Genomic DNA, 20,095 nt, shown 5'->3' with positions numbered 1-20,095 from the left:
AATCCTCAGATCCAGCCTGCCTCTTCCCAGCACAGCCAAACTGGGGAGGGGAGCCAGCAAGGACCAGGCTGTTTGGTGCAAGGAGATCTCTTCCCACTTTTTCTTGAGTCTGCCCCCTCCTTGCTGACTGCTTGAAGGCATTTCTCTCCTTTCCCCACCTCATCTCCACCTCCTTGCTTTACACTGCTCATCAGGAGGGTCCATCAGTAAGATACTGCCATAAACTGGTCCTTCAGATGCAGCTGGGGATAAATATGAGCCAGAAGAGGCCTCCCTGATTGGGAAGTGCCCTGCGGTGGCTGCAGGGATCATCCCCTGGAGAGCAGGAGATGAGCCTGTGCTTGCAAGAGACTCAAGCTTAAATTTCAGCAGATCTGCTTAGCCAGAGAGCTGGGACACTCTGGTCTGGTACCAGTGCAAGCAGCTGGGGATAAAAGGAAGGCAGGACCTGAAGAAACTTGTCTGCACGGATGGCCCATGGGCACAAGCGCTGTGAAGCTGGTGCTAAGTCCCATTTGCCCAGCCCTGTGCTGATGACCTGTGTCCAGACCCTCTCCTGCCCTGAGCCCTGGCCAGGCTGTCCAGGGACCACTCCAAACCTGTCTTTTACATTTGGCTTTTGCTGTAGATAAATATTCCCTGCAGGGTCTGAGACCTCAGGCCACCCATCCAAGAGACCTAAGCTCCTCCAGAGCTGACAAACTTAGAGAAAGGGGGAGGACACCATGTGCGGGATCAGCCAGAACATGAGCGAGGAAGGAAAGCTGGAAGTGAGAAGCAGGAGAAGGAGCAAGGAGATCAAACCTACTTGTGCTCCTTCATCTTCTCTTTGCCTTTGCTGGAGCCGGTGGCCGCACATCAAGGGAAAAAAAGGCAAATAAGCTTCAGTGTGCTTCAAACCAGACCATAACACCAGAAGAGGCTTCTCTTCCCTTGGAGCTTCCCTGCTCCTCAGGAGAGCTCCAAGCATCCCATCCCCAGGCTGTGGGCATGGGCAACCTTCCTCAACAGGGCTGACCCCAAACACCCCTGTCCTGCCCGCATCTGTAATTTAGGTGGATAACATCTCTGCATGACCCTCTGCTAGGCTAGAGGAGCTTAGGGGAACCACAGGTCCCTGCGTGAGGAGCTGGAGGTGATGAGCATTCACTGGATGTGTGCATGGGGCCAGCAAAATAAGTACAGCTGTGTGTGCACAGACCAGGGATGCTGCCGGGACAGGAGACAAGGCTGCTTCTCGGTCCTCCTTACCCTCCCACAAAGCTGGATTCATGTCCTGCTTCCAGAGAGGGCTCAGCTGGAGGAGATGGGCTGGATCAGGGGGTCCTCATCCCTGCCCAGGCTGACTCTGCCTCCTCCTGCCCTGACACTATGCAGGAAACACCGACTCCTCACCTCCCTGTTTGGCTGTGCAAACTTCTCCATCCCTGCTTTCTGGCTTTTCAAATCTGTTTTCCCTCTCTGGTGGCTCCCACACTTCTCTATTTGGGTCCTGCCTCCTTGTTTTCCTCCCCAGTCACTCTTTCTTCCCTGGCTAATTTCCCTCATTGTGCATCAGCAAAGTGGGGAGGAGAAAGCAATTAACCAGCTCTAGAGAGTAATTAGGAGGGCTGGTTATTAATTACAGCTCGTTACTCCACTTCAGCCCATGGCCATATGTCTGTGCTGGGGACACGGGGCCGGAGCGTGGCCTCAGAGCCTGAAGCTCCAGCTCCCTCTGTGCTGAGCTGCTGGGAAACCACCCAGAAAAAACCCAACGTTTTTGTGTGATGTGTTACTGGATGGGATTTTAGAGAGGTGAAGTCCAGAAGACCAGCTCCAGTGGGTGGGACCCTGCACTGGGTGGGAGTGTGGGAAAAGCAGGGTCCTCCCATCTAGCCCAGCATGGGCAGGGACCAGCTTGGAGTGAGCCTGGGCTGGAAAACAGCCAAGGAAACCCATCCAGAAGCTGCTTTCTGAAGCGAGCAGCCCTGCTCTCTCCCCGCACAGACACTTGCTCTCCAAGCAAACCAGCAGAAATCCTTTCCTCACCAGCTGAGCTCCTCACGGGAGCTAGCAAACACCAACGCCAGCAGCTCAGCGGGTTCATCTGCATTGTAAAAGCTGCTCTGGTGCCCCTGCCCAGTGCCAGAAGAGGATTTAAATCACTCCGTGCTTTCTCCTGCATCTGGTGGATGTGGTCCCAGCTCCCTGCAAATCACCACCTCACCCCGAGCACAGCTGGTTTGGCTGGATCTGAACACAGAAGCCCTTAACATCCTTGTAGGGACCAGCACCTGCATCTCCCCGAGCGACACACTGCTGCGGGGTGATGCCGGGATGGGGACCAGCATCCTCGGGTGGATGCCTGAGCCTGCATCCCTTCCCTGTTCGTTTCCCTGCTGTCAATGTGGCGTGGATGAGGGATGCAAGGACATAGACATAGCTGTGGCTGCCCTCGTGCTCTGAGTGTCCCCCTCCTCCTGCATCTCCCTGCTCTCCCGGCTCCTGGATGCAGCAATGCATGGTCCTGGGCACTCAGATCATTATCGCCTGGATGAATGAGGTGATTGCACTACATGAGATGCCCAGAGGTCCCTCTCCAAGGGTCTGGTGGAGCAGCTAACACCACATTACTCTTTATCCCTCCCCTCCTTGTCCCTTCCATGCCAGCCCCCACTGCAAAAGTTGCCTCTGTGACTCCAGACAGCCACGGTTTGGGCTTTGGGGGCCTGAAAAGGGCACAGATTTCCCATTAGTGGCACCACTGGAGAACTCTCATTTTATGCCTTCAAGCAACTTGGTCTTGAACACTCTTTCTGGCACAGAGGACCTTATGGTCCTGCCCTGCAGCTGTTTCGGGGGGAGGCCGTAGCACTGCTGCCAAGGGATGGAAGCTGGAGCTGGAGAGCGAGCCCGGACACAGGCAGGGATGGAGGGAATCAGGGTACCTGAATGGCAGCACGAGGTGTCTTTTCTCTTTCCCCTTAGCCTTAGCTCTGCAATCACAAAGAGCAGTTCGTTCAGGTGTGATTCATCCTGCTGCGGTGATGAAGACCCCTGCCCGCCTTCTCCCCTCCAAAACCCCCTCAGCAGCATGCACCAGTCAACCAAAGCCAATTCCCAAGCATCCCAGGGGGAGAGTGTGTTGCAACGGGGCTTCCTAACCCACTGGCATCCGGGGAACCAGGTACAGAGATAGCAACAGGACTGGTGGTGGCTGGAATGAGCAGGGAGAAGAGAGAGTGTATGAACAAACAAGAGAACAACCAACAGAAAAAGAGTGTTGCTTCAGGATGGAGGGACAGATGGTATCATGGTAGGATGGATGGGAAGATGGATGGATGGATGGATGGATGGATGGATGGATGGATGGAAGGAAGGAAGGATGGATGGATGGATGGTGAGAATTGCAGTGATGGATGGAAAGAAATGCAATGAGATGGATGGATAGGATTGTACTGAGATGGACTGATGGACAGATGGACATATTGGTGAGAACTGCATTGGGATGAATGGATGGGTGGGTGGATGGATGGATGGGCAGACAGGCAAATATTATCCTCAAAGCCTCTGAGTAGAAGGAACTGTGTCCTTGCTGGGCATAGGAGAGAACAAACCAAACACAAAGAAGCCCTTTGGGGAGGAGGGAATGGGGTGAATACAAGAAAGCTCTGCCCCCCATTAAGAAGAGGGCAGGAAGCTGTTAGGACCTTTCCCTGGGTCCAAATGCCATGCAGGGATCAGTACACCACTACGCATGTCACATGCACGCACACAGCATGCCCAAAGGGCTTGAGCAAAATGGGGGTTCCATGCCCAGTACCTGGGATCTTCAGGGTCTTCGCTGTTTGGAAGAGACGCAACCAGGAGGATGAACGTGAGGAAGAAACAAACCCATCCAAACAGACATAACCCCCCCATGGCCCATGGGAGCTGGCCAGGACAGGGGCTGCGGCTAATGGCTGCCACCACCCCTGTGAAGGATCATCCTGCGCTGATGCTGGGAAGATTCATTCAATGCACACCAGAGGGCAAGGTCTCACCCTGGCCCTGGCCGGCACTATGTGGCGACGTACTGAGGAGACATTGTCCCACAGCTCTTTGCCACCACCCAGGTCCTGCTTGCCAGTGGCGCACCAGCTCCCTTCTGCAGGTTTCTTCTGCATCCTCTCCACCTCCCCCCAGACATTGAGCAGCAGCAATGAAAAACAGACTTACAGGGATGGGTTGGGGCTGGGACCATTGTCCTAGACTCACCCATGCCAGACAAATTTATTTATACAGATGTTTTCTTATTCATGGTGCTTTTGGGAGACCACCAGCGCTACAGACAGGGTGACCATCGTCATATTATGTGGGATTTGGCTGTAGAGGGACCACAGGACCTGCCTCTCCTTTTTAATGTGGTGTGCAGAAGTTCTGCAGGTGGGGCTGGGTCCCACAGAAAGTTCCCGGAGCACAGGGCTCATGCTACCAAACAGCTCTTCCTCCCATGTGCTACTCTCCAGCTCTTCCTCCCTTGCAGGCTTCAACCCCAGCTTCAGAGCACTGGTGTGTGCTGTCCTGCACTTGCTGAGGTGCAGTGTTGTGATGCTGGTGCATGAAGCATTGGCTTCATCACATACTCTGCTCTCCTGGCTCAAGATTTCAAAATTAATTTGAATTAAGGATGATTTGGAGCTTAAACCAGATTGGTCTGTATTCCAGATCTTTGGTGTATTTATGCCTGGACAGTCACATATTCATGGGATGTGGGGTGACCGGGATGGGCTGGGATGAGAGCAACCACCCCCCGCAGAAAACGCCAAGATCCCACCAGTCATGACATTTTGGTACCTTGCTACTGACTTGTATCCATCGTTAAACTTAATCCTGAGTGAGGCACCAAAGGGAAAGAGAGAAAAAAAAAAACAGGGTCAGGCTTCTTGAAGCATCCCACCAGCAGCGAGGGAACCTGGTGAGTGCCAGGACATCCCTTCCCAGGAGGGGTGGTGGTGTGTCCAAGCCACAGTTCCCCACCACTGGGTGCTCCAAGGCAGCTGATGGGGCGGTAATTTCAGCTGTGTGCACCCAGCCTGGGGTTCTCAGCTCACACTGTCCCCAGCTGGTGACAGGAGCTGCACTTCTGGCACGGGGCACAAGAGCCATCACCACCCTGGGACAGCCAGCACCATCCATTGCTGTTGCTAGATGGGGAAGATCTACACTGGAACAGTTTGGGGTCAATCTAGGTCCTAACGGCTTCCAGGAAATATCTCAGGCTCTTGGAGGCTCTGCCTTAGGACTCACCGCAGCACTCAGCTTTGAACACCTTTTCCTAGCCCTTTTATTGCTTTTCAGGGTCCTCAGCATGCATTTTTTCCCACAAATTTAATGGCACATTGGAAAGGTTGCAAAAAGGATGGGGGAAACCTGACAGGGGAGATCTCTTTGGGAAATCATTTAACTTTTCTTTGCTCAAGATGGAAAAGACTTTGGACTTGCCTGGTTATGCTGATGGAGGCAATGGTCCGGTATGTGACATCCCTAAGATGTGTGCCCAAATGCCACACTTGAATTAGCAATTTTGAACCTTCCTTATCTACTTGGATGGGGAGGTTGTGAACTGCCCACAGCAGTCTTCCACAAGAGCCAAGGATGGAGACGGACACGTCTAAAGACTGAGTCAGATCCTATGTGGGCAAACAACCCTTGGGAGATTCCTCCTTCCTTTGACTATAGGGGCAACCTGGGAAGATCGGGATGATGGCAAGAGCCTTGCTGAGCTTCCTAGGGCCATGCAGGATGGTGCTGGGATGCACCTCACTGCACTACCTCATTTCTACCTCTCCATAGACACAGCAGCTCTGGAAAGCCTCCATGAGAAGCAATAGTGCCAAGCAAATGTGTTTGCACCATTGACCAGCCCAGGATGACCATCAAAGTGCCCAGGCCTGACAGAAGAAGGGAGTCCTCCCTCTCCCACCGTCCTGCTATGGATATTTTCATCACCAAGTTCAACTCCAGTGCTTGGCAATGACCCCAGCTTTGGAGCAAGTGATCCAGGGGCTAATTAGTGGCAGGCAGAGGGTTGAACCCAGTCAGACGTACCTTGGATCCATTGGGCACGCACAAGAAAAGACACCATCAATAATTCACCGTGACCAGATTGCTTTTGGCTGCAGAGCTCTGTCCTGCCCATGAATATTTCAAGGTCAACAGCTATCAGGTGGTGCTTCCTGGGGTCTCAGTTTCAGGGTGGTCAGGAGCCATGACATGCATGGCCTTATCCCACCCAAATTTTGGCAGGCTGGTGGGGTCTCTGCTCTCTCTGAACCACTCCTGGAAGTGCTCATCTCTCTTTCTGGCCACAGAGCAAATCTAAGGGTACGTCTATATTGGTAAATAAATGGACTGAGGTTCATTCTTTGATCATGACACAGCTTGTGTCTGTACAGGTAAAGTCCCTTCTCTCCACAGACTGTTGGAGGTGGTCCCTGGTCTATTATATCATAGTCCCTGTGACATCCCAGACCTACACTGAGCCAAAGCCATGCCAGGGACCATCCTAACGACCTGGCAGATGGGAAGGTGCCGTCCGCAGTGCCCTGGTTTGCTTCATCATATGGATGCTGTGTAGGGTCAGCAGGTTCCTAGCCCATGAACCCTGGTGAAACACATAAGTCTTGACTTAACAGATCTGAGCCTCCAAGTTTTGAGTTTTTAAGCCTGGAAGTTGTCTCTGGAGAGCAAGACTTTGAACGTGCCTCAGCACTGCAGAGGCTGGCTTTCAGGGCCACCATCTGAGCAGGGCTGGTGTGGGTATTTACCTAATGTGCTGCTCTTCTTCTGCATCGTCTCCAAGGCTGGGGCATTTACAGAGAGAGAGGAAAAAAAAAACCCACAGTGATATGAAGATGGAGAGCTCTTCCATTGCGTTAGCATTTTGAAGTACGGGAAGAACTTCAGAACATACCATCACAGCAAACCACTCCATGCATGAGAACCCACAACCACCCAACACTGGCTGGATCCATCCAAGCTTAACTCAATTCATGCCACTCCTAGCTGCACCTGAAGGGTCCATGCATGACCCAGACTGGTTTTCTGTGGCTATTTGGTCAGCTAAGCTTCAGGGAACTGGTCCCCTCCACCCTGACCTCCTTCTTCCCCTCCTCCCTTCTGCTTGGGGTGAATTTGCTCAAAGAGAAAAGCTGCTTTGGCTGGAAAAAAACCTGTGTTGGGTCAGTGCTGTGTCTGCTGGAAGGAGGTAAGATGAATTACCAGCTGTTTTTTCCCTTGGAAAATCCTGCCCTCGCCCCATCCTGGCTGATTGCAGCGCTGTGTGTGAGCAGTGGGCATCAAGCCAGGCTTTAGCTATCCCAAAGCCCACCAGCTCCCCCCCCCCCCCCCCCCCCCCAGCGGGGACACGAGGCCAACATAATACAAACAAACATCACAGCTTGCAAACTCAGGCCCCATCCTGCCAACAACCTGCACGGCACCCTCGGGGGGGATTCAACACCTCTATTAGGCTGCAAGCAAAAGGCTGAGAAGAGCTTGGCAAGCCCAGCGCTATTTATACATTCCTTCTTGCTGCTGCTGCTGCTTTTCCCATTTCAAGGTCTGTTTGTTTCCCCCCTCCCTTCTGCATCCCCTCAGGAAAGGGAATCAGCTGAATAACAAAATAATGTCCCTAATGAGCCAGGGGAGGAGGTAAACAGCTTTGTGAGGGAGACAACACTGACAGAAAGCCTGTGGAAATTCAGGGAGATCTTTCCACTGCCTTCATTCGGATTCAAAGCCCCCCCAGGGGGATGCAGAGGCTGGAAACAGACTGTGGAGACACACAGAATTACAGGCAAAGGGGCTGCCAAGAAGATTTCAACTCCAACGTCTTCCCCAAGGGGAATCAGGTCACCCCAAACCCTTCCTCAGATGTGCATCCAGCTTGTACTTAAGCATCTCCAGGGATGAGAGATGAACCCCCTCCCAGTCAGACCTGAGGTTCCTCTCTCCTTATCCCTACAGCATGTCTCACTGCCGCCTTGCAGAAATCTGATTTTTGGCTGTTCTGTGCCAAAACAATGAGCAGCTCACCCTGAACCCGACCCAACCCTTGAAGGTAAAGTGGGAGAGTGACTTGGCTTTGAACTTGGCTTCCTTGGTTTGGCCAGGTCCAAAGGTTGGTGTGGCACAGAGCAGTGGTACCCACGGGAAGCTGAAGACATTGCCCCATCTAACGCATGGCCTGACGGCTCCTACTCTGCGCTTGGCCCGAGTGGCTTTTGGGGGACTCCCAGGCATCCAGCAGCCTTGTCAGCACACCACAACTGTCCCTTCATCTCCAGGCACCCAGACATCCCAGATCCATCCACAGCAGGAACAGACATGCTTCTGGAGAGTCCTGCTCACTGGACATGTTCTACAGCCATGTACCTCTACGCTATGGAAATTAAAAGTTCAAAGGAACGCTCCCTGCCTTTGAAGCCAAACCCATGTTGATGTTTCCCATACAAAGAAAGGGTTTGGATGGGCAACTCCTGATCTGCCCTTTGGGACTGGCCCGTGGCTGCTGTACCTCCTGACTCTGCCTGGGGATGGCTCGGGTCACGGTGCTAGGTAGCCCAAACCTTCCCAGAAACTGTCCTAATGATTTATCAATGTTATGGGCACTTCAGGTGCTTGGCCTGGCACTGTCTAATTAATGACACTTGCCAGAGGTGTTTACCAGTACAGAGGTGGCCACAAATTCCCACGATGGTGGGAAGCTTGCTCTCTACAAGCTTTGCTCTCTACAACCACTTGAAAGGAGGTTGTAGAGAGGTGGGGGTCGGTCTCTTCTCCCAAGGAACAGGTGATGAGACAAGAGAAAAGGATCTCAAGTTGTGCCAGGGGAGGTTTAGGACGGATATTAGGAGAAATTTCTTCACTGAAAAGGTTATCAAGCCTTGGAAGAGGCTGCCCAGGGCAGCGGTGGAGTCACCGTCCCTGGAGGGATTTAAAAGCCGGGCAGACGTGGTGCTGAGGGACATGGGTCAGTGGTGAGTTTGTCAGTGTTGGGTTGATGGTTGGACTCAATTATCTGAAAGGTCTCTTCCAACCTGGGCAATTCTATGATTCTATAAGCTTGAGGCACTCAGTGACAGGCTGCATGGAGAGGTACTAAAAGAAACAAGCTCCCTAGAAGAGCTGTGTGTAGGACCAACCACCCTCATGTACTTTCTGCCATCACTGGACCCACATGAGTTGAGGAGACCCCCCCCCCAGAATGCTCCTTCCTTTGGCTGAGCTGCTCTCAGAGATATTGGATTGGTCCCTGGGTTTTACCTGAACTTCTCATTTTTGCAGCTCCTCCCCAGACTCTTCCTGGCACATGGTGGGGGACAACTGACAGCACCGCACTGCAAGAAAAGCCACTGCAAACAGGAATCAGATCCTCATGCACACCAACTGGAGCTCTTCCCCATGCACTGGACACAGCTGATCTCTGGGTCTGGGGAAAGCTGTCCCTGATGTGTGGTGGGACCTGGAGAAGGAAGGGGACCTCCAAGGCGAGGCATTTCCCCAGCTGCAGTCTCACCCCAAGGCCCTTTCTCCATCCCACCACCCCTCCTGAGCATCCTTTCCAAAGATGCTTTTCCAGCTGCTCCATCACTTCTCCCCACCAGCTCTCCTGCAGCCAAGAGATGGGAATCCAGGGTCAATGCCTGTGAGACATCCCCGGGGACACAGCAGGAGCAACACAGCACTGCAAACCCCACTGCCACCAGCACCAGTGGGTGCTGACCGGCTCCCTACCTCGTGTTGAGGGATCCCTGGCTAAGGGTATCCCCCTCTCCCAGAAGTTCATCTTCACTGTGGTAATACATCTCGTCCTCTTCCATCCTGCTGTGGGGGTGTGACATGGAAAACATCAGCCCTTTCCCTCCTGGGGAATCATAACAGTAGGTGGTGGTGACATTAATGACCATGGGCCGTGGGGCTGGCAGAGGTGAGGGCAGGGCAGCAAGACACAGCCAAGCCTGCGCTCAAAATGACCTGCTGTGGGACATGACTCCAGACTAGAGGGGGGGGGAAGCTCCCTGGGACGAAAGCAGCAGGTAAAAACAGTTTTGGTACAAATGCCCACAAGGAAACATAAGTTTGGGATGGTGGGACCAGCATCCCTTGCTTTTTTTGGCATGTCTGCCAAGGGATGCTCCTCCCGCTCCTCCTTTAAAGCAGTTGTGTGCTACACTCCCTACAGCGCAGAGCTGCCCACCCTGCTCCTGTGAGCTGGGGCTGGCAAGCAAGGGGAAGGGGCTACAATGGTTCTCTGGGCAGCGCTGGTCCCGATGGCCTCGCTCAGTGGAAGCCCTGTGCACAAAGCGATTTTTTTTTTTTTTTTTTTTGAGGAGAAACCGAAGCCAAATATGAAGGGACTTTCACCAAACTGCGACCACTGGGAACCGCTCTCCCACCTGCTGAGAGCTGCTGACCTGCGGGGGAAGCGCAGAGCAAGGATGGGTGCCAGGGTACCATTTGTGGGTGGCACAAGTGTATTTAACCTCCACAACAGCCCCGCTGCCTCTATAAAATGGTGCTTTTGCTTCATCTCTCCAGCTACATACAAACCGACCTCAAAAAGCCCTTCTGCTAAGCCACCGCGCAGCTCCATGCCCCCAGGCAGGGATGCTCAGCAGACCTGGGTGGGATCTCACCTGCCAAATGTGTCTGTCCTCACCCTCCAGAGGAACTTCTCATCTTAGACCTACTCTACAGCCCCTGGAGACCCAACCCAGAGCCTCAACTCATCATCAGGTGATGCATCAGCCACATGGCATTAATTATGTCTCCGGTGAGAGTGAAGCCACCCTCACATCATGCTCCAAAGTCCATGTGGTGCAGGCAGGACGGTGATTTCCCAAAATACGGGGTGGACAGACAGACTGAACGCCCTCTGCGAGGCTGTGTCTGGTACAAGACCCTGCCATCCCCCTTGGAAATCCTCCAGCATCTTCCCTGTTCAGCAGCATCATGGTCCGCTGAGCCGGGAAACAAATCTGCACTTCCCATTTGCTTGAAAACTCACAGGTTTCAGCCCAATTCACACAGTTAATTAACTGCCTAGGAGTGATGCAGGAGACTGGGGATATCTTCCCTCAGTCTCGCACAGTGGGGAAAAAAAAGAAATTCCGCCCTTATATGGCCACAATAAAGTGCTAAACCCAGACAGAAAGCCAATGCTGCCGGGTGGCACGAAGCCAGTGTGGGGAATGCACAGCTGCCGTGGTGCCCGGGATGTAAATGCTGCTGGAAAAGCAGCCGATTCCTCGGGGTGCATTTGGATTCACAGCCCCAGGCCAGGCTCCCCAGTGGATTCGGAAATACAAGGGCTGTCCCTCTTTGGGACTGGGACTGCAGCCCTCGGACAAGGGCTGTCCTCGTGCCAGGAGAGCGGTGGGTGACCTGAGGAGCCAGATCTGCCTGGGCTGCCTGCACCCTCTGCCTGTCCCACCCGTAGAGTCTCCTCTACCAGCTGATGTCTTTCCATGAGACTTTTAGGAAATTCAGGACTTTGATGTCTCCAGTCTTCCAAATGGAAGAGGCCAATGGGTTCAAGAGCTACTGTCCTCCTATGAGGAGAGGCTGAGACAGTTGGGGGGGTTCAGCCTGGAGAAGAGAAGGTTCCAGGGAGACCTTAGAGCCCCTTCCAGTCCCTAATGGGGCTCCAGGAAAGCTGGGGAGGGACTCCTGATCAGGGAGGGGAGCCATAGGACAAGGAAGAACTGCAGCATCTTCAGTCCTGATCACTCTCCACCCATCCCAGTCACCAGGCTGGGTTTGCAACTGGTTACAGCAGCTTTGTGTCAAGAAATGGAAGGATACAGACCCTGGGCTTGTTTTCATCCAGTGTCAAGTCCCATGAGCTTAGAAAGACACAAGGGTGATGCTAAGGACTCTTAAATGAATAGAAAGCTGGTAACTGCATCCCTTAGAAGAACTGGAGGTGTCCCCACCTGCCATCACAGGATGAGGGGTCCCTCAGATGGTTCAAACAGGGCTCACCTGCCCAGGTGCTGCCTTTGGTAGGGGATTTAATTTAAGCCCGGTGAGGTACAGACCATTGTAGAGGGAGGTTTGAAAATGCCTTTGAGAAACCAAGGGTTTGATTGAGGGTTAATGCTGCAAGGGAGGTGCAAGGGCTCATCCCTTCCTCCGTGTGCCACAATGTCTCTGGTTTCTCCTCCAGCCTCTGCTGCGCCAACTGCCTTGCCATGGGATGTGCACACTGATGAGGCCCCTCAGCACATGAACCTGGGTCAAGGGTGCTGTCACTGTCACCTTCCACCCCAGAAGAATCCACACTGGTGTGGTTTTGTGACCAACATGCCCTCCTCCCCCGGCCCCTGGCTGCAGATGCACTTGCCCCTCAGCACATCTCCAGCTTAGTTCTGGGAGAATCAGGAGCTCCATCAAGATACAAGACCCCACAAATGGCTCTACACCCTACTCATGGTTCTACATCTCACACATGGCTCTACACTCCACACATGGCTCTAATCCCATCCAATATGAGGCCTGACCGATGGTCAGACCTTTAATCCTTTCTGAATCTGTACTTAACTACAATTGCTCTCCAGCATTGGATGCGTGCTACAGACCTCAGTGCTTGTTGGAAGGTTCAGCTCCATGCTGGGCAGCCGTGATGGAGCACCAGGGACCTGCTGGCTCCATTGGGTGGATGCTTAAAGCCCCTCCACACCTTGAGCTGTGATAATGGGTCTTCTGATGGATGGGATATGTGATGAACCTTAGAGGAGCACTGGGGCAATGATGACCTTTCATGACAAGCCAAGCCCTCCCCACCCCTACTGCCATCACACATCTCCAAGTGCTGAGCACCACATTACCTTCTGAAGCTCCTCTCTGCAGACTGCTGGTTGGATTTGCCTGGGGAGATATCCGAGCCCTGCCGGTGGCCAGAGAGGAGGCTGTCTGTCTCTAAAGGGTACCTGCCATCTCCCTCTGAGTGAACACTGGGTGTTTCCAGGAACTCCTTGTCGTTCCACGTGCCCACTGTCCCGTCCAGAGCCTGGTACCTGATCTCTATGGAGATGCTGGTCTGCAACACACAATGAAGACACAATCAGCACCCAGGGGCAGCACAGGAAGGAAGGTCCTGCAAAATCTGAAGGGCAGGAAGAGCTGTTGCATCAGCTTCTTGATCTCTGAGCCTTAACTGACCCCACAGTCTCTTCTTTCCTAGTGCATGAGAGAGTTGGAGAGCAGGTCTTTGGCTTCAGGAGGTGGTCCGACTCTGCTCAGACATGGTGCTGCAGCCTCCCTCCTGCTGAGGGACCTGATCACTTGGAGTTGTTGGTACATCCCAGACCAGCTACATCAGATATGAGAGACACCAAAAGCCCTGAACAGCAGACAAACCCTCAGAGCAGCTGAAGGCACCACAAGCAGATGAAGCCAAGTCATCTTGGTGAGTTTTCCTCTGTGGTGCATCAGCTTGTGCCCTGCTGTTAAGTCCTGGGCTGCCAAGCCCCAAGGATGCAGGGTCCCTTGCTCCTTCCTGGCCCCATCCCATCCCCTGGCAGGGCAGGGTTTGGCAAGGGATGGGCATCCCCAGGAATGTTTGGATAGATCCTGGTTTGGGGAGAGATTCTCCCAGCCTGGCCATGACCAGCACACCTGTGTCCAGCTCTGGAGCCCCCAAGATAAGAAGGACATGGACCTGTCGGAGCGGGGCCAGAGGAGGCCACGGAGATGCTGGGAGGGCTGAAGCCCCTCTGCTGGGAGGACAGGCTGAGAGAGTTGGAGAGTCCCTTCCAACCCAAACCGTTCTGTGATTCTACGATTCTGTGGGAAGGGATCTGGCACTGGGTCTGTCCAAGCTTGATCTAAAGCTTCTTCTGGATGAACCGAGTAAGGTCCTCTCCCTCTTCTATGTGCTCAACTCCCACTTACACTCGCAGGATTGCACCAAGCTGCTGCAGAAAATTCAGGTTTGGAGCTCTCAAACATTTTTCCCCAAAAATATCTTTCTCTGGATTTAAACTGTGATCAAATATGTGAGAGTTCATCTTGCTGCAGAGGAACTGCTGGCACTACCTTTGCCCTCATGTCCAAAGTCCTTCTAAAAACCACAGCTTTGGACAAAGCAGACAGAAAAAAAACTCTCTCCTAAAAACATACCTTATTTTGAAAGGCAAACAGCTGCTACAAAGATCAAAGCAAAAGCAAAAACCCCTTCTCCACCTCCACTCAGCTTCTATGGAGAAATTGTGAGTTATGTTCCATGCACAGGCAATTGATTTTAGTCACAAGGACAAAATGAAAATGCTAAGAAACTGGAGCAGGAAAAATTATTAGAAAATCTTCCTTTTTTTTCTCTTCAGCTATATGTTTAAGAGGAGGTAAAGCATCTTGACTCGCTCCAGCCACAGCTTCTCAGAGGGATGGTAGGAAAGGCTGGAAAATACAAGAGGTGTCCTGGAAGGATTCTGTGCATTTAGCAAATGACAGCTAAAGGGGTGACTCAAACCCCAGCTGGAAACAGCTCTGTGGAAGGTTTTGACTGATTTCGTTCTTCGTTTGGCAAAATACAAATTTGAGTCAATCAATCAAAGCGATTTGCCGCACTGTGCTGACCTCACCAAGCTGTTTCAGATTGTTTGAAAAAGGCAAATGCGGAGTAGAGACAAAGAACCAAGTTGAAACATCAGTTTTTCACATTTTTCCAACCACCTCGATGCTGTTGTGAAAGATTTGATTTTGAAATCTCTTTTTTTAAACTGTATTTAAAGGTTTAAGAATCCTTTAAAAGGAAAGAAAAATTAGGGGTGTAATAAACTGAAAGATCTTGGTTTGGGCTGAATAAAACCATCACTTGTTTGAAGGGAAATTAGTAGGTGTAAGCTGAAACCAAAAGAAATTCACACTGGAAACAAAAACTCTTGATTAATGAGCGGGATGATTGACTGAAGGGCTGGAGGATCGCTCTGTCACTGGACATTTTAAAAATATTTTTATTTGGTTTTTTTTTTTGTTTGTTTTCACCACTTGAGATAATAACAAATTCTGAGACATCCCTGAGCCTCTCTTGTAGGAGGCCAGGAGACACAATCGTAATATCCCTCCCAGCTTTACAATTCCTGGCTCTTTCAATCTCTTTGCTCGGGCAAGTCAATAACGTTAGGGCTGGCTGGAAGCTGCCAGTGAGGTTTTTCAGCCAGCCCAGAAAAAGGAAAACAGATTTCAACCCTTCCTTCACATTTGGTTACAGAAAGATGCCAGTACGCATGGAAAGTGCTTTCTGAGAAATGAGGGCAGTGAAGATGCGCCTCTGCCTTCATCCAGAGCTGGGGGATGATGGCCGGAGCTGGACACACTTCAAAACTGCTGTGGGCTTACCTGGGATGGGGTTGACTTCCTTGCCAGCGGCTGGTGGAGTGCTGTGGTTTGGACTTGGGATGAGATATGGTGTTAGAAGACTGGTGGTTGAGCTCTCAAGGCCATCTGTGCTCCTCATCCCTCCCCACCAGCGATGGGCTGGGGGGCACAAAGAGTTGGGAGGGGACATGGATGGGACAGCTGACCCCAACTGACCACGGGATGTGCAGAACATGGGAGGATTTACTGTCTTACCCACGGGAGATGTGCACTCCTGTAAAATCTGCCTTGCCCAGGCTGCCCTGATTTTGTAGCAATAGAGTCAGTATTTGTGTTTTCCAGAGCACCCTGTGGATACCAACTGAAAAAACTCCAGCAGAACTGTCATGACACAGAGGAGACATAGAATCATAGAATTGTCCAGGTTGGGAGGGACCTTTCAGATCATGGAGTGCAACCATCAACCCAGCGCTGCCCAAACCACCACTGACCCATGTCCCTCAGCACCATGTCTGCCTGGCTTTTAAATCCCTCCAGGGATGGGGACTCCACCACTGCCCTGGGCAGCCTCTTCCAAAGCTTGACAACCCTTTCCATGAAGACATTTTCCCCAATATCCATCCTAAACCTCCCCTGGCAACTTGAGGCCATTTCCTCTTCTCCCATCGCCTGTTCCTTAGGAGAAGAGACCGACCCCCCCCTGGCTACACCCTCCTTTCAGGGAGTTGTAGAGAGCGAGAAGGTCTCCCCTCAGCCTCCTTTTCTCCAGGCTGAACACCCCCAGCTCCCTCAGATACTCTTCACAAGACTTGGTCTCCAGACCCCCCCACCAGCTCCGTTGCCCTTCTCTGGACATGCTCCAGCCCCTCAACGTCTCTCTTATGATGAGGGGCCCGAAACTGGACAGTATTATTGACATCAGGAAGTTGTATGTATTTAATTTTCAGCCATTGATTTTCCTCTCTCCCTGCTATGTTACTGAAGGGTCTTAAAAACATGAGTTTTTCTTCCTTTGGAGGGTCCTGTGGACTTTAATCAGGCAAATTCTCAGTCTGATAAACTAAGAGAACAGCAGGAACTGTTTTTTCTGACCTTGAAATTATTGTTGCACCCTGGGTCTGCAGCCCCTCCATTTTTTCTCCTTCCTCAGGACTGTTTTCCTTGTACTTCTATTGGTTTAATTCCCTCTACCCCCAGAAAAGTCACCTCCTGTCTTCTCCTAATGAAACCATTCGTCTTTTCACTGCTAATTGCTTGTTGTTAGCACAGAGGGTTGCATGCAATTGCGCTTTTCCTTTATGCTGAGTGTAGGAAGCAGCTTGTAAAGGAACAAGAAAAGGGGAGTGGGGGAAGCTGAGTTTTTATTTTTTAATGAAAACACCAGGGTTTTGATACCCGAGAAGATCAGAAGTAGCTGCATTTCCAAGCGTGTTATAAAACTCAGTCTCCATGGGAAACAGCTCCCCCGAGATGCGTTAACCAGATGGAAACGCAGTGAGTTACAGGGGAGCTGCTCTGCAGAGAGGAAGCCTTTCCCTGGGCATGGGGGGCTCTGGATGAGGGGTGCAGACCCAGAGCGGGTGCTATTTCTTATCCTGATTTTTCCCCAGAGGTGTATAAAGAGTAGGAGTAGGGCAGTGATGGTCCCCCTGTACTGGGCACTGGTGAGGCCCCACCTCGAGTGCTGGGTCCAGTTTTGGGCCCCTCACTTCAAGAAAGACATTGAGGTGCTGGAGCGGGTCCAGAGAAGGGCAACGGAGCTGGTGAGGGGTCTGGAGCACAAGTCTTGTAAGGAGCATCTGAGGGAGTTGGGGGGGTTCAGCCTGGAGAAGAGAAGGCTCCGTGGAGACCTTGGAGCCCCTTCCAGTCCCTCAAGGGGCTCCAGGAAAGCTGGGGAGGGACTCTTGATGAGGGAGGGGAGCCCTAGGAGGAGGGGGAAAGGTTTGACACTGAAAGAGGGGAGATGGAGATGAGATGTGGGGAAGAAGTTCTTTGGTGTGAGGGTGGTGAGAGCCTGGCCCAGGTTGCCCAGAGAAGCTGTGGCTGCCCCATCCCTGGAGGGGTTCAAGGCCAGGTTGGAGGGGGCTTGGAGCAACCTGGTCTGGTGGGAGGTGTCCCTGCCCAGGGCAGGGGGTGGCACTGGATGATCTTTAAGGTTCCTTCCAACCCAAACTGTTCTGTGATTCTGTCACCACGCAGACTTCTCTGTTTCCACAGAGTCAGCAGAAATACAGAGAGAGGGACCAACGACTGAAGGGCAGCAGCAACGACTTATTCCTCATGACCTACCTGAATGGCTGAATTATTGTCATCTATGAGCGTGTCCGTCACCTCTACCTGTCCTTCCTCCACCACCTTTTGCAGGACCATCCGGAAAGTGCCAATGAGCCTACGGAACAAAGAAGAGAAAGGTCAGGTGAGCTGTGGTGTGTCCCTTCCAACCCAAACCATTCCATGATTCTATGATGAAGGCATCTAATTGCTCTTAGTGACTCTTGCCTGGGCTCATTATTGCAACCAGGGAGTGCAGCACCATGTACCAAAAGTAGCCACATTTCTTAAATTACAGGTCCAAATAGATGCCACATTGAGCAGAGAACCCCAGCACTCTCTAATAAAAGTCATTACTTATTTGCCAGCTCATGGCTTGTCAGGGAGCTGCGGCTTTATGTTCTTCATGTTCTACACCAGAGGGACCTTCCCAGCCTGAGAAGAGCCAGCTATGAATCAACAAGTGACTCCTGACACGGAAAAAGCCCTGAAACGGTGAAAGCGGAGCTGCCTTACACCATCTGCCTTGCATGTCATCTCCAGCGCTGTGATCCCAGATGACAACGGGGATATTAGACAGCACACCAGGAATATGTCTGCAGTGCTCTGTCGGCGGGGGCCAGCGGGAAAGCTGCTGCTGATTAAGCTTCTTCTTTGCAAACCTTAAGGCATTGCTTTACTGCCGCACTGATTTATCAAGACGTGACTTCAGAGCAGGAGACAAGAGCTCCCCGCACTCTGTGGTGGGATGTTCATAGAATCACAGAATGGTTTGGCTTGAAAGGGACCTTAAAGACCACCCAGTGCCACCCCCTGCCCTGGGCAGGGACACCTCCCACCAGACCAGGTTGCTCAGCTCCCTCCACCTGCTGATCAACCTGAGACCTTCTGGACTCGCTCTTTTTAATGCCCCCCAGGAGACCATTTGCCTTCTTGGCCACAAGGGCAAGTTGCTGGCTTATAGGCAACTTGTTGTCCAGTGGGACTACCAGGTCCCTCTCTGCAGAGCTGCCCTCCAGCAGGTCAGCCCCAACCTCTACTGGTGCAGGGGGTCATTCCTCCCCAGGTGCAGGACCCTACATTTGCCCTTGTTGAATTTCGTTAGGTTCCTCTCTGCCCAACTCTCCAGAAGGTGAGATATAGGTCCTTTCATCGTCCTCTTGGCACATTTTGCAACCCTTTCAGGCTGGCTTATGTCCTTCTTCACTCCCCAACCCTGCTCGCAGACCTCAGGCCAGCTCGTCTGCAAGAGTGTGAATTATTGGGAAGATGCCCCTGTTTTAGGCTTGGGATAACGTGCTCCTTCCTTGGACTCCTCCCAACCCACTTCCCCTGGAAGGCAAGAGCCAAGGAAGAGGGAATGAAATATTCAGCACTTGTCTACACAGCCTTTCATTTCCAAGTGTTTCATAATTCATCAAGTGCCCCGCTCCCCTCCCTGGCATTTCTGCTGATGGAAAGAGAGGCAGTTTTTCTGGGTCACTCGTAATTTTATCAGACTGTAGGGACATCTCTTGTTTCAAACCCAGCCTGACCAGTTCGGTGCTTAGAGCTCACTCAAAGCCTCGCATCGGGGCAGCCTGGGACTGCTGCAACTCCACGACATGCCACGCTTTGCTCTTTGCCCCTGTGGCACGTGCCATCTTTCAATGAAGACATCTGTGTGCCTGAAGTGGGTGGGGGTGACAGTAAATCCCACCAGGCACTATGCAGTGCCCACTGTCCAAGAAAGGGCTCTTGAGGCCAAGACATGCATCTGGCTTTGCTAAGAGCATCCTCCAGCTCATGAAGTCCTCTCCTCCCTTCCCTGCTAGATCAGCCCTCAGATGCTGTTTGCTCCCTGGGCACTTTCTGCTCATGCAGCCAGGGAGGGCCTCTGGTGGGGTGGTGGCATCTCCATCCATCCATCATCAGATCCTGGGAAGTGACAAAAGGCAAGATCACTGCTTCTGTGTCCTGGCTTGGTCCCCACCTCCAGACACCCCTCGCAAGGTAGGGTGGGGTAAGCAGACGGATGCCGCTGCAAGAGCCCAGGAGACTGGAATGAAGACTGAGCTGCCCAAGGGAGGATCCAACCTGCAGTTAAAGACCTCAGGGACAGCTGGTCTCCTGCTCATGAACCACTTGGAGCTGTTGGCTCCATCTAAAATTGGGAATTAGGTGCTGGCTGGGCACTATCCCTCACCCATCCATGCTGAGATACTGCTGGCCAGGGTTGACCAGTCCAATGAGTGGCCCCCAGCCCATCAGAGGGATGCAGGGGCAGGGGTTTTCCCAGGGCTGGGCAGCCCCAGGGCGGTTTAGAGAGGAGAGCTTCCCCGCCTGGCCATGGCCAACCCAGCTGGGGGCTCAGGACAGAAAAGGACCCTGGTCATGTCTGCATAGGGCAGAAGGATGGATAGAGAAACTGAGTCATACCCAAATAAAGCCATGGAATTGAAATTAGGATTGTAATCTAATATAAAACAGGAAAAAA

The 20,095-nt window shown here is 52.3% G+C and overlaps 1 protein-coding gene across 3 annotated transcripts in view; it reads right to left on the bottom strand.

Moving 5' to 3' along the window:
- Window positions 1-20,095, bottom strand: part of OTOF (otoferlin) — an 82,411-nt gene that overhangs the window by 44,253 nt on the left and 18,063 nt on the right. For 2 of the 3 annotated variants that reach the window (XM_074153965.1, XM_074153967.1), the window contains exons 4-5: window positions 17,638-17,737; window positions 12,858-13,069 (exon numbers count right to left, since the gene is read on the bottom strand). In XM_074153965.1, coding sequence (XP_074010066.1) covers window positions 12,858-13,069; window positions 17,638-17,737 — 312 coding nt within the window. Of the gene's footprint in view, window positions 1-808; window positions 839-12,857; window positions 13,070-17,637; window positions 17,738-20,095 lie in introns of all 3 variants that reach the window. The other variant, XM_074153966.1, reaches the window with a different exon arrangement.

The sequence above is a fragment of the Numenius arquata genome, chromosome 9 (assembly GCF_964106895.1).
Source record: "Numenius arquata chromosome 9, bNumArq3.hap1.1, whole genome shotgun sequence".
In the NCBI taxonomy this organism is placed as follows: domain Eukaryota; kingdom Metazoa; phylum Chordata; class Aves; order Charadriiformes; family Scolopacidae; genus Numenius; species Numenius arquata.
The sequence above is the reverse complement of the archived record's forward strand: the minus strand, read 5'-3'. Positions and strand labels throughout refer to the sequence as shown.